Genomic DNA, 14,967 nt, shown 5'->3' with positions numbered 1-14,967 from the left:
CCAGACAGAGATAGTCCAGGCGTTTCGGGCCATATTTTGATGGAATCGTGCACTTTACGATACAAGCATGAAATTTGGCACACAGTTAGAACATGCCATAAGGAACATTTTTGGCTATAGGGCCATCGCAGATTTGTCCTGTGGTAACCATGGCAGCCATTTTCCAAAATGGCCTCCATCTGCTGTTATTTTACCAATAACTCAGGTGCTAGACCACCTAGGATCTTGATTCTGGTGACTAATCCTACATTTCAAGGATGAGGAATACAGTGGTACTATTTAGAATTGTCTTGTGGTAACCATGGCAGCCATCTTTCAAAATGGCCACCACCTGCTGTCATTTTACCAATGACTCAGGTGCTAGACCACCTAGGATCTTGATTCTGGTGACTAATCCTGCATTTTCAAGGATGAGGAATACAGTGGTACTATTCACAACATGCTAGTAACTACCTAACTAACTACAGTACATGAGGAGGCTGATACTCGTGTCATATTACACCTAGAAGATGCTGTGAAGAAAGGGTATAGCAAGGTGACAATATGCACAGTAGACACGGATGTGCTGGTCCTGGCAGTAACGTCAGCCCAACGCCTCCACTTGACTGAGCTGTGGGTTGCTTTTGGAACTGGGAAAAGTTTCCGTAACTTAGCAGCTCATGAGATGGCAAGGGCATTACGCCCAGATCGATGCTTAGCCTTACCCATGTTCCATGCCTTTACTGGATGTGACACAGTGTCATCTTTTGGAGGCAGAGGCAAGAAGACGGCATGGGAGACCTGGAAAACCTATGGTGACGTCACACGTGCCTTCAGTTCCTTAGCTGCCATCCCAGACAAAATAGATGACTGGATGGAGCCTCTGGAGCGTTTTGTGGTATTGCTCTATGACCGCACTAGCGGCCAGGCATCAGTGAACGGGCACGGAAGCAGCTATTCACCCAGAAGGGCAGAACAATTGATGGACTCCCCCCAACACGAGCTGCACTGATTCAACATACAAAGAGGGCAGCCTACCAAGCTGGCCACTGCTGGGGACAGGCGATGGTTGCAGCCCCTGAACTCCCATCCCCAGGTGAATGGGGGTGGAAGAGGAAGGAGACAGGTGAATACAAATCATTTAATCCACTTCTTTACACTTGTAAACCTGTGATCTGACAATAAAGCTGATTCTAATTTTGACAGGAGGATGGGAAGTGCACTGGACCACACAGAAGCGATCCTGGCCTTTCGGGAACTCCTCCGCTGTGGTTGCAAAAAGGGATGCAGTGGACAATGCAGATGTGTTAAGGCAGCACTTCAGTGTACTGCCCTTTGCTACTGTGGTGGACTGTGCAACTAACATTGTGTAGATTATCTGGCTTTATTGAATAGACCCCTTAACAGACGACGTCACACTGATAAGAACCAGTCTGCGCGGAACCAGTATGCGCTCAATGAACCCCATTCTGTCAGGTCTCGCTAGGACGCGCCTCACTAGCCAACACACAAGAGGGGGTTGGGGTGTGCTGAAACCAGCGCACCCCAAAACAACAGGTTGAGAATTGATTGCGTGAAACAATCACCTGTGCGTCCAGTCTCAATGTTGGTAAACAAATAATTGGTCTATATGCCATTAGGCTATGACTCATGAGTACTCTGCCTTTGTTGTGTCTTATAGTCCATTGAAAATAATTATGCAATACTACTACTAATAAAAGAAACAGTGAAGTACTGCATTCTTGACTCTCACGTGTCAGTTTGAAAACATCTACTGTACTACATCATTACATATTTTGATGGGTTTATTATTATTTAATTAACTGAATGCCAGATATATGTAGTTAGGTAGTAGAATGTTGTAAATAGTACCGCTGTATTCCTCATCCTTGAAAATGTAGGATTAGTCACCAGAATCAAGATCCTAGGTGGTCTAGCACCTGAGTTATTGGTAAAATAACAGCAGATGGAGGCCATTTTGGAAAATGGCTGCCATGGTTACCACAGGACAAATCTGCGATGGCCCTATAGCCAAAAATGTTCCTTATGGCATGTTCTAACTGTGTGCCAAATTTCATGCTTGTATCGTAAAGTGCACGATTCTGGCCCGAAACGCCTGGACTAAGAGGATAAGCTGATGCTATAGCTGATGCTCCCCATGCATGCACACAGCCACACACACATTCACAATGATCCGCAAGCAGTTGTAGTTCTCTATAGGCATGACTTTATCTCTTTCTTTCTCTCTCATTTGCAGGCTTTACTGGCTTTCTGTAAGAGGGGAGGCGTGGTGGTGAGGTGTATCCCAACCATGCCACTGGTACAGCAGCGTCACCGGGCCACCGGGCCTGCAACAGGCTGGACGCTGTCTCTGACACTGCTTCTAGCACTACAGGTAACAGCCATGCGCATCGACGTACAATTATTAATGGACTGTTCATTGTTGTCATCAGTTACCTTGATTCTATCACTTTTGGTCCCGGAGCCTCAGAAGTCACTGTGATCAATGTAGTTTCTCTATTCAAATTTCATTATTGCCCCATAGGAATTTGTCTGTACTCCAAATGATTCATGCTTGCCTCAGGCACGCTAGCAACTGCATGTTTGATGAAATGCTATGGTGTACCGGAGATGCATATTTTAAATTCGCCACTAGCGACTTCACCAGCGAGACACAGTATGCAGGTGCCCTGCAGTTACAGTAGTTTACTTACTGTAGTGTTCCCTCAGACAACAATACTTTTAGAGATCTATGTTTGCATTTTACTTTGGTATTACATTCGATATATTTGTATATATTTTGCTATTAAAAAATAGCAGATATACAATCTCATAGCGCGGCACCAAGTGCCGCGCTATGAGCTTTTATTTATTGTTTTTAAAGCAAACATTTGTAACTGAAATCTATCCTTCTGAGGCGTTCCTGGAACAAAATATTTTTAGCTGGGGGTCCGCGGCCAAATACATATAATGTTGGAGGTCCTTGACATGAAAAAGTTTGAGCACCACTGATTTTTTTTTCAGAAACCAGTTAGGATTTAGAAGACATTTGTAGATGTGTTCCTGGATTGAATGGGTTAACATCTACTGTAACCTTGTTGTCAGATATGAAGAAAACAAAAGAGTATTGACATTGACTTTGGCATACATGATGGGATAACTCAGCATTTCCTGCTGTGAGGGAAACAGTACAGGGTTATCATGCACAACAACTTATTTTACAACATTTCACGTCCAAAGTGCATACACTTTGAATTGTTGTATTAATCCTCTGTACATAAATTATACTAACACAATTAATCTAGCCTATACACACAGTAATTCCTTCTGGAACAACTCATTTGTTCTAAAGGACAAAAGTGTTTGTTGTTTTGTTTGTTAGTTTTTTTTATTCTTTGTTCGGGGGAAAAAAGATTGCTGACCATGCAAGCAATCTTTTTTCAGCACCAAACAGCTTCACATTTGCTCCGTTACACCTGGAAGGTACACGCAGTATTCTACTGCAGTGGTTCTCAACCTGTGGGCCGGGGCCCACTGGTGGGCCCTACGGGTATAGCAAGTGGGCCCCCAAATAACTGGCGAAACACTGAGATTTTAATGATAATATAACATTAATAGTAAAAGGTGGTACCAATAAGAACTTAAAGTACACCTACGTTAGTTCCATTGATCCGTGGTGGATCACAATCGATTGATTGATCATTAAAATAAACATACTCTGAAAAGGCACACGACCCACCCATCTGACCAGATTGAATGGGTTAACACGGCAGTCGTTAACCCATTTTAATCTGGGAACGCACCTGTGTCATTTTAGATTTGAGCTATAACCATTATTTCATACCTTGGCTATTCAAAAATAGCAGATGTACAAACAAGCTCATAGCGCGACACCGAGTGCCGCGCTATGAGCTTGTAGCACGGCACCCAAAGAAATCAAAAAATGACACAGATACTTTCCCGGTCTTAATGGATTAAGTGGTCAGATGAGTGGGCCAGAGAAGATTGAGAACCACTGTTCTACTGCTGGCTGAACAGCACACTGCAAAATCCAGTGTTACGGGTCCATTGTTGTCTTTCGGCCTGGCGAGAGAGTTGGGATATGTTTTTCACCCTGTCCGTCCGTCCGTGTCCGTCCGTGTGTCCTGTCCGTCCGTCCTGGACGCTGCGAAACAGTGCACACACACTCCCTGGATGCCAATTCAGAACCTCTGCCTCAAATTTTTCACATGGGCCTGTTATAGTGCCACCAGGAGGCTGATTTGTGCAAAACCCTTTTTTTTATATTACTCCTACAGATTTTATCCAAACGTCATGCAAATCAGTACACAGTATCTCTATAGTCATGTGATCGACACGGAACTGTCCGATTTCGCATATTCCACCCTCATTGGCTAAGGTTGGCTTCCAAAGTTTGCGGGATTGGTCCGTTTTTAACAAAATACCTCAAATCATGAACGCAGCTTGGGATTTCGGTGAAATTTCACAAACACATTCCCACTAGGCCAAGGAAGAAATGCCACCCTTTTCACATTGGCCTGTTATGGCGCCACCAGCAGGTCTACTTTAGCAAAACACATTCTTGGAACAAAATGCCTCAAATCATGAATGCAGTGTCCGATTGCGTGAACGACCTAAGAATAAATGGCACCCTTTTCACATTGGCCTATTATTTAGTCTTTTTTTGTTTTTTAGTCATGGCCAGTTCCCACCTGATGTCATGTGGGAGTTCTGACTGCTTCACACTGTACTGAATAACTACTAGCTTGCATAGTGTCTTCGGTGTTGGACATAGATCTAAGATGTACAGATCATCATTGAGTGTTCCCATATCTTTGAATCCTCCAAAAAGAATGATACGATCTCCAACCATGGAACAGCACATCCTAAACCTCTGAGAAAGGCCATTTCCCTTGAGGTCAACCTTCTTCCAGGTGAAGGTCACCGGGTTGAATTTCCACACATCATTTAAGGAGTTCAAGTTGTAGCCACCATATATGTACAGCTCTCCATTGTAGACAAAGGCTGAGTGAGCAGAGCGTTTTCTTGGACAAAGCTGTGCAGAAAAGCAGACTCCTCAAGTGTTGTTGAACACAGTTATATTGTGTGTTCTGCCACTTATATTGGTCCAATTACTGATGTCATGTTGATGACATCAGTCTTGTCCAATTATGGAGTTCCACCCGGCCTGGCAGAGATATGTGCTCGACTGAGCACACATTTCTAGTTTTTTATGTATTTATTCAACCTTTATTTAACCAGGTGAGTCCCATTGAGAAGGCAATTTCTTTTAGAAGGGGCTCCTGGCCAAGAAAGCAAACAAGCCAGGATAACAAAATAGAACACAATAAAAAGCAAATTACAAATCTCCCAACACGTTAACCCATTAAGGCCTGAGGCCGATTCTACAAATGTTCTTCTAAATCCTAACTGTTTTCTGAAAACAATTGTGTTTCTATATCAGGTGCTCAAAAGTTCTTGCATCCTTGGCATGGTTCATGCCAAGGACCACCCGAAATTATATGTATTTTGTATTATATTATATGTATTAGATTTGAGTTACAGATGTTCGCTTTAAAAATATATATATCCAAAGATTTGCAAAAATGTTTTTTTTGAATAGCAGATATACAAGCTTGTATCGCGGCACTCGGTGCCGCACTATGAGCTTGTATATCTGCTATTTTTGAAAAAAATGACACAGATGCTCCCGGTCTTAAAGGGTTAAGAGCAATTTGCGCTGCTAAGGTTCCTGGAATTAATGTCCGATTTAGTAAGGCAATAGCTAATTGCACAATCAGAGCATGAGACCACCTTCCAGCTGCTTGCTAAGTTCAAACCAGAGCATTAAAAGGTGTAGTGGTGGAATTCGGAGCCCTCAGCACAACTCAAATACAAACAGAAACCATAAAGTCAGTGATGCTGAAATTAAGTAACACAACACCGAACCAGTTTAGAGTGACACAATGAAATTGTTTTGTTTCTGGAGAATGTTAGTAGTCCTTTAGTACTTGAATGTCACCGCCGGATGTGAGGAAACTTGTTCACCTTGTTGGACAGGCACAAATACACTGGCTGTGATATTCTGGGAAAGGCAAGTTAAAGGGATAGTTCACACACAAAAAAAAACTTTTTTCTATCGATTGGTCACCCCATGGAAACTTGAATTCATGGATATTTTTTTTGTTTTTGTTGCATTCCTAAGCCAATCAAATTATTGGCTTAGGAATGCAACAAAAACAAAAACATATCAAGAGACAAGACAAGGCAAAACAATTTTCAACAAGACAATTTAAAGTGTTTTTTTGTAAGTGTTTTTTTAAGTGTTGTTTTTTTGCCCAGGTGCTAGTGTAGAGTGTATGTATCCAGATGCCAAATAGGGTATAGGATATGAGCTGTGACTATTGCTAGATGAAAACGTTGTGCGAAGGTTTCAAGGGATGTCTTTGAGTCCTTAGAGTAATTATTGTGACTGTTTAATCTATAGGCTATACATTTTGATTATTCCTCTCGGTGCATTTTCGTCTGCTTGCATTAGAGCCTGCCTACGCTAATTTGCAACAGATTTTTAGAGGTGGAGACATTTCCCGCAAAACTGACCCTTGCAAATTGCATTAACGTTAATCCGTATATCCGGTGAATGTGTAATCAACCACACTTATCATATCTTGTTTGTGATATCCTCCCTTAACTCATTGGCTGCCAGCTTTTTGAATTTTTACCTACAGCTGGCTGCCAGACTTTTTCAATGAGAAAAAAAAAGCACTTAGGAGCCGAGATACAGAATTTTTAAGTTTTCAGTTATAAGGAAGTGTCTGGGAGCAAAACTCTTCGGAAAATCATATCTCCTTGGTCTTTGGGTTTAAAAAAAAAAAAAAAATATATATATATATATATATATATATATATATTTTGAATTTTTTTTTTTTTTTAAAGAACGCAGATCTGCGTCAATGGCAGCCAACGGGCTTTTGCGCAAATGAACGCAGATCTGCGTCAATGGCAGCCAATGTGTTAAATGCATATGGCGAGTGGTGCACTTTGCCATGACACACAAGGAATGCGTAAAGTGGTTAAATTGACAATAGGATTTGAATGTGCAGCTCCACTGGTGCAATCATAGGTATTATTGTAAAGACATTAATAATGGTAGTGTGGTTGTTCAGGACGGGCAACATATTGTCCATTTATCACCCCATTATACATCTGTGTTTTGGGATTTTAATGAAAGAAAAAAAAAAGGTTCTATAGTCTACCTTCACTGGGGTGAAAACACCTAAGTTAAGATGTCAGTCTGCTTTTGACATGTTCTTTTTTTATTTACTTAAAGGGTCTACACCATGAATTTTAACTTTTTCTTCATTTTTGTGTGTTTTTGGTCTCCCCCACCTCTCTTCTGTTCCAAAAAATACCCGACTTCGAGCATGCAGGCTTTCATAGGCTATCTGTGGTTTCTATTTAAATTGGTCTGAAAACAGTCTGTCAGATTTGTTCCCCCTGCCTACGTCACGTCTGGGAACAATTCCTCCCGTTTTCCAGTTCTAGCCCCCCCCCCCCCCAAAAAAAAATATATATATATATTTTTTAATTTTTTGAAAGTTTTTTCATTTTTTTTTTTTTTTTTTTCTCCACACAGAACCAGGAGATAACATGCATACAAACTGACTCAATAGCGCCCCGTGCCAAACAGGACAATGTGGTATTGCACGTGAAAGTTCTTTATAAGCCTGAGAGAATTGACTTGGGATGAGTATATCTGAGTGTTGATTTAGGCTCAAACCTTTTGAAAATGGTTTGAGGGACATACACCATATGATATTAAATATCAAATATTTTTTTTAAATTCATTGTGTGTCTCCTTTAATTTCTAATTTGCAGATTTTCATTCACAGTTACAGTGCAGGGGTTCATGTGTATCATTGTCAATCATTATATTCCAGTCCATTCATGAATGTCCATCATTAAGGTTTCGAGGCCATCAGGCTCGAAGCCTTTCTTGGGATACTAGGCTTTCACTATTCTTCCGCCGCTTTTGGCAGTTCTGGCCTAACCGCGTGGTCACTTTTTATGAAATTCGGCAATATGGTAGAGGGCTATGCCAAACGGCGAAAACCCGAAACTCACAACCATTGGCCAAAGGGTGGCGCTGTAGCACTCAATTGAAATATGCCAACTTTGAACAGGTACAACTCATGCCCTGTTTGACCCACAGCCATGAAACTTCGATGCACATATGCGTCTCCTCATGCCTAACAACTTTCACTGTTTGACTTTTGACCTCTGACCTTTAGATCTCCCACCATTTCGAATTCTATGAAAAGTAGTAAAAAGCAGTAAAAATCTAACTCCTCCTGGGATTTTTGAGCAATCTGTACGAAACTGTCTACACATGAACTTTGGACCAATGCCGACAGACGTGAGCCAGCGGATTTTCCATAAGTGAAAACGTTAAGCTTTTATAAGCCAATGAAAATTGCAGCTTTATGACAATTATTCATCTGCCCCTAACACATACATGCAGACTCACATTTGTTTGACACTTTGCAATATTGTAGAGGGTCATTCCAAGTATCACTGAAACCAATCTTACTCCAATTGGTCAAAGGGGGGCGCTATAGCAATTTTTGGAAAATGCAAACTTTAAACAGGCAAAAGTCATGCCTAGTTTGGCCGACAGCCGTTAAACCTGCTTACACATGTGCCTTGACTCATGAGGAACACATGTATCACTTTGACCAGTAAGCTCTGCCCTTAGATTGCCTGTAATTTTGAGCAGTTTGAAAAACATTTAAATCCAGGATTTCTGAGCAATTTGCATGAAAGTGTGTCATGTGTGTGAACTCCCTTTTCACTAGTTCAGGTCTGTTGGCCCAATAGCTTGATCGCTTAATCATCTGCCTTGAAACCACAGGGTTGCTGGTTCGAATCCCACCTCATGTAGAATTCATTATAATTGCATTGCACACAACATGACTGTATTAATGAATGCATGTGCAATTGTTAACCAGTAAGCTCCGCCCTTAGATTGTCTGCAATTTTGAGCAGTTTGAAAAACATTTAAATCCAGCATTTCTGAGCAATTTGCATGAAAGTGTGTCATGTGTGTGAACTCCTTTTTCATCAGTTCGGGTCTGTTGGCCCAATGGCTTAATCATCTGCCTTGATACCACAGGGTCGCCGGTTTAAACCCCACGCCATGCAGACTTCAACTCAATTGCATTGCACACAACATGATTGTATCAATGAATAAACATGCAATTGATAATTGAAATGCTTATTGAGAGTAGTTATTTTCAATATATGACGTACTTCATTCCCTCTTTTGTTTTGTTTTGTTGGATTCTCCTTTTTCACTGACCAAGGCTGTGGATTGAATAGCTTGATCAATACACTGTTAGTCTCATGTGCCAGAGGTCCATGGTTCAAACCCCACTCGTCACAGTTTACATTTAAATTGCATTGTACAAAACATGACCCTGTTAATTCATACATGTGCAATTTGATGCATGTTCACTTCTTCTCTCGCGCTCTCTCACTGCCTCTCTTTCTCACTGCCACTCTGTCACTGTCTGTCTGTCTGCCATTCTGCCACTCTGTCACTGTCTGCCAGTCTGCCAGTCTGCCACTCTGTCACAGTCTGTCTGTCTGCCAGTCTGTCACTGTCTGTCTGTCTGCCAGTCTGCCAGTCTGCCACAGTCTGTCTGTCTGCCAGTCTGCCACTTTGTCACAGTCTGCCAGTCTGCCACTCTGTCACAGTCTGCCAGTCTGCCACTCTGTCACAGTCTGCCAGTCTGCCACTCTGTCACAGTCTGCCACAGTCTGCCAGTCTGCCACTCTGTCACAGTCTGCCACTCTGCCACTCTGCCACTCTGTCACAGTCTGCCACTCTGTCACAGTCTGCCAGTCTGCCAGTCTGCCACTCTGTCACTGTCTGTCTGTCTGTCTGCCAGTCTGCCAGTCTGCCACAGTCTGTCTGTCTGCCAGTCTGCCAGTCTGTCACAGTCTGCCAGTCTGCCACTCTGTCACAGTCTGCCAGTCTGCCACTCTGTCACAGTCTGCCAGTCTGCCAGTCTGTCACAGTCTGCCAGTCTGCCACTCTGTCACAGTCTGCCAGTCTGCCACTCTGCCAGACTGCCAGTCTGTCACAGTCTGTCCGCCAGTCTGTCAGTGTCTGTCTGCCACTCTGTCAGTGTCTGTCTGCCAGTCTGTCAGTGTCTGTCTGCCACTCTGTCACTGTCTGTCTGTCACTCTGTCACTGTCCAGTCTGCCACTCTGCCAGTCTGCCACTCTGCCAGTCTGCCACTCTGCCAGTCTGCCAGTCTGTCAGTGTCTGTCTGCCACTCTGTCTCTCTCTCTCTCTCTCTCTCTCTCTCTCTCTCTCTCTCTCTCTCTCTCTCTCTCTCTCTCTCTCTCTCTCTCTCTCTCTCTCTCTTCATTCCCAGGGTCGTCATGTCGAAAGGAGTACACAACATATACACAACGTATATTAGTTATATAGTAGTGTATTAGTTATATAGTAGTATATTAGTAATATAGTAGTATATTAGTTATATAGTAGTATATTAGTTATATAGTAGTATATTAGTTATATAGTAGTATAAGTATATTAGTTATATACTAGTATATTAGTTATATACTAGTATATTAGTTATATAGTAGTATATTAGTTATATAGTAGTATATTAGTTATATAGTAGTATATTAGTTATATACTAGTATATTAGTTATATACTAGTATATTAGTTATATACTAGTATATTAGTTATATACTAGTATATTAGTTATATAGTAGTATATTAGTTATATGTATATATATATACAAAGATATAATTATTATATATATATATAGTCTCATCCGCCGTCGTCCTAGTATTTTATAGGCACTATGCACATATGTCACGTGAAGTCCAACCAATCAAATTAAGCTTCGGCACTGGCATGAACAAATAGGCATAGGATTGATGACATCACTATTATGTCATGAATACAAAGAAAGATGATATATATACATTGTAAAATATATTAATTCACATTGATGACCAACGTTTAATGCAGATATGGTCAGATGCTCACAATGGACATCTGGGCACACGAGTTTCTAGACATCAGGGCACACCGGATAAGTGGGCATACGAACATGTGGGCACACGAGATGAATCGGCACATGGACATATGTCACAGAAGATGACTGGGCACACGGCCAAGAGTTCACAAGAGTTCACAACACCACAGGCCAGGAGACCACCAGACTTGAAACTTCAGATGTCCTGCCATCGCCAAGACAATAAATTTTCAGGGGATTCCCAGGCAATAAGAGGGACAAAGAAGGGCATTTAAAATGCTGAATTATTTTGATGATCACTGCTTTTATGATGCTAATTAATCTGAGTGACTGGTCAAGGACCTCTTCAAATCACCTTTCGCCTCATAATGAGTGTGTAGTGACAACAACTTCTTTTCAGGGGCAAAACAGTGCCTTTTTAAGGGCAGAACAGGGAGGAAAAAATGCCTTTTCAGGGCATTTTCAGGGAAACAACAGTTCAGTAACTACTACAGTTCAGTAACTACTACAGATGGTCACACTGGACATCTGGGCACACGAGTTTCTAGACATCAGAGCACACCGGATAAGTGGGCATACGAACATGTGGGCACACGAGATGAATCGACACATGGACATATGTCACACAAGATGAATGGGCACACGGCCATTCATCTTGTGTACTACATGTTATATACTAGTATATTAGTTATATAGTATGTGATCATGTGTACTACAACAATGATCAAGAAAATAATATAACTATTGAAGTCAAAGACACATTATTCAGATCATGACTTAATTACAATAAATGTATCTACAAACCAAGAAAATGTTGTACTTGATATTAACTGAACTATTTTTTTTTGATAATTACTACATTACCATACTATACTTGAAATACTGTTTTTTTATTTTTATTTCAATATTTTTTTTTTGTACTAGCACTGCATTTTTTTTTTATTTAAGTTTTGACTATATTTTAAAAATAACATTTGTTTATTTACTATCTTTATTTCCGTTTTTTTTCTCAAGGCGCAAGTTAGCAATTGACAGATTGCAGTCTTGTTTGTTTTGTTTTGTTGGATTCTCCTTTTTCACTGACCAAGGCTGTGGATTGAATAGCTTGATCAATACACTGTTAGTCTCATGTGCCAGAGGTCCATGGTTCAAACCCCACTCGTCACAGTTTACATTTAAATTGCATTGTACAAAACATGACCCTGTTAATTCATACATGTGCAATTTGATGCATGTTCACTTCTTCTCTCGCGCTCTCTCACTGCCTCTCTTTCTCACTGCCACTCTGTCACTGTCTGTCTGTCTGTCTGCCAGTCTGCCACTCTGTCACAGTCTGTCTGTCTGCCAGTCTGCCACTCTGTCACTGTCTGTCTGTCTGCCAGTCTGCCAGTCTGCCACAGTCTGTCTGTCTGCCAGTCTGCCACTTTGTCACAGTCTGCCAGTCTGCCACTCTGTCACAGTCTGCCAGTCTGCCACTCTGTCACAGTCTGCCAGTCTGCCACTCTGTCACAGTCTGCCACAGTCTGCCAGTCTGCCACTCTGTCACAGTCTGCCAGTCTGCCACTCTGTCACAGTCTGCCACAGTCTGCCAGTCTGCCACTCTGTCACAGTCTGCCAGTCTGCCACTCTGCCACTCTGTCACAGTCTGCCACTCTGTCACAGTCTGCCAGTCTGCCAGTCTGCCACTCTGTCACTGTCTGTCTGTCTGTCTGTCTGCCAGTCTGCCAGTCTGCCACAGTCTGTCTGTCTGCCAGTCTGCCAGTCTGTCACAGTCTGCCAGTCTACCACTCTGTCACAGTCTGCCAGTCTGCCAGTCTGCCACTCTGTCACAGTCTGCCAGTCTGCCAGTCTGTCACAGTCTGCCAGTCTGCCACTCTGTCACAGTCTGCCAGTCTGCCAGTCTGCCACTCTGCCAGACTGCCAGTCTGTCACAGTCTGTCCGCCAGTCTGTCAGTGTCTGTCTGCCACTCTGTCAGTGTCTGTCTGCCAGTCTGTCAGTGTCTGTCTGCCACTCTGTCACTGTCTGTCTGTCACTCTGTCACTGTCCAGTCTGCCACTCTGCCAGTCTGCCAGTCTGCCAGTCTGCCAGTCTCTCTCTCTCTCTCTCTCTCTCTCTCTCTCTCTCTCTCTCTCTCTCTCTCTCTCTCTCTCTCTCTCTCTCTCTCTCTCTCTCTCTCTCTCTCTCTCTCTTATTCTCGAAACCGCTCATTGCTGCTTGCAGCTATATTTGTTAGTGGTGTTGGCTTGTTGGGTTCTATATTCAGTCCATTTCTCCAATTTTTCGAGGAGTCTCTTGCTTTTGACATGTTCAAGGTTGGATTTGCTGAAAGGATGGGGGAATCCATCAAATTCAGGAAGTACATTAGAATTCAAGGTTTTCAGGTTGTAATGTTGTGCTACTATACTAATAAGATGCCTTTAGTTTGAGGGTGGTAAGCTTTAGTCATTTGTTCTTAATAAATTGTAAAACATAGTTGAACATACACTGTTGTTGTACAGTACTGTTTTGATGTGGTGTTGGATATACGGATTTCATATAGTTTCCCTCCAGGAAGTGCCACTTGAATCCATAATATTCATTGCTGATGGATTGTACGTTCATACATTTATTGATAGAATATTAATATGTTAACTCAGCTGGACCAAGTGCAAATGTCCTGTCTCAGACTCCCATTCGATTTATTTGATATTGTTTCATTTGATCTAATTCTCATCTCTCTATCCTGTGTTTCACGCTTACTGTTGTTGTTGCTATAACACCTGAATTTCCCCACTCAGTCCCCCAGGCTAGTTTCTGGTAGGACGCTTATCCCACAGGATGCATATCCTCTGCTGTGATTGGCTAGTTTCAGTCCATATTCTGGCGTCCCTGGGAGGGACCATTGCTCTGCGATTCTGAAGTAAAGAACATTACCGTTGTCCTTGAAAAAAATCTTGAAAAATATCAAGAATTTAGATTGCTGCCACGAGAACAATAATGCTAATCGACCTAGTAACCCCCCCACCCCCCTACCCCAACACACACACACACACGCACTCACGCACGCATGCACACACACACACACACACACACACACGCACACGCACACGCACGCGCACACTCACAAAGACAGAGTTGAAAACCCAATCTCCCAGCGGGGATAATTAAGGCTATTTAGTTTTATAGACTGTTTATTTTGCAATAGTTACCCAAATGTAATCAATCCAAGGTTACCAAGGTTACCAAATGAGTAACTGGGGATATTTTGACTTTGTTAATAAGACTTATAATAAGGTATGGTGATTAGGCTCCATAAGGAAAATGAGGGGAAGACCATGCTGTTTTGCATTTAGGCGTGGCTATGTTTTAGAAATTGTTCATGCGGAGGTCTATTCATATTTTATTCTTGAAACTTTCATATGTTGTCACTGTCTGCCCAAAAGTGGAAGATACACATTTCCTCTCTCTTTAATGTTGGGGACACAGACATTTTCAATATGAACATTGTTGGGTCCCTTGCCAAAATGATCCCCCTGTGCAATATAGATGGGGCACACTTAGGGTCTAAGAATTAAATGGTAACTTTGCCTGTATTACATAAGTCTTATCACTCTGTTATGAGGAGGACATTGTGAAAAACAGAACACGTTTTGAATGTTTTATTCATTTTGTACAATTCCTACAGGCTGTTTGCCACGCCGCTCCATCAGGAGACAGCAAGCTGGTGCGTACCACCAGAGTGAGGAGGCAGGCCGCGATGGATGAGCTCTCCTCCTCTTCTAGCCCAGCCAATCAGACGCTGAGGGAGCAGCCCATGGTCTTCAATCATGTGTACAACATCAACGTACCGCTGGAGTCCCTGTGCTCGGTGGACCTGGACTCCTCTTTACCCCTAGCCTCAGGTGATTGTTCCCATGACAAGTGTTTCCACTGCCCATTGAAGTGG

General features: G+C 42.3%; 1 protein-coding gene across 1 annotated transcript in view; it reads left to right on the top strand.

The window, feature by feature from the left end:
* The window catches only part of tnr (tenascin R (restrictin, janusin)), a gene marked incomplete at its 5' end in the record, with an annotated part of 186,932 nt that overhangs the window by 67,166 nt on the left and 104,799 nt on the right, over positions 1-14,967 (top strand). The window contains 2 exons of the mRNA XM_084056814.1: positions 2,237-2,374; positions 14,707-14,923. Coding sequence (XP_083912940.1) covers positions 2,237-2,374; positions 14,707-14,923 — 355 coding nt within the window. The remainder of the gene's footprint in view (positions 1-2,236; positions 2,375-14,706; positions 14,924-14,967) is intronic.

The sequence above is a fragment of the Gymnoscopelus microlampas genome (assembly GCF_963454915.1).
Source record: "Gymnoscopelus microlampas genome assembly, chromosome: 5".
NCBI lineage: Eukaryota > Metazoa > Chordata > Actinopteri > Myctophiformes > Myctophidae > Gymnoscopelus > Gymnoscopelus microlampas.
The sequence above is the reverse complement of the archived record's forward strand: the minus strand, read 5'-3'. Positions and strand labels throughout refer to the sequence as shown.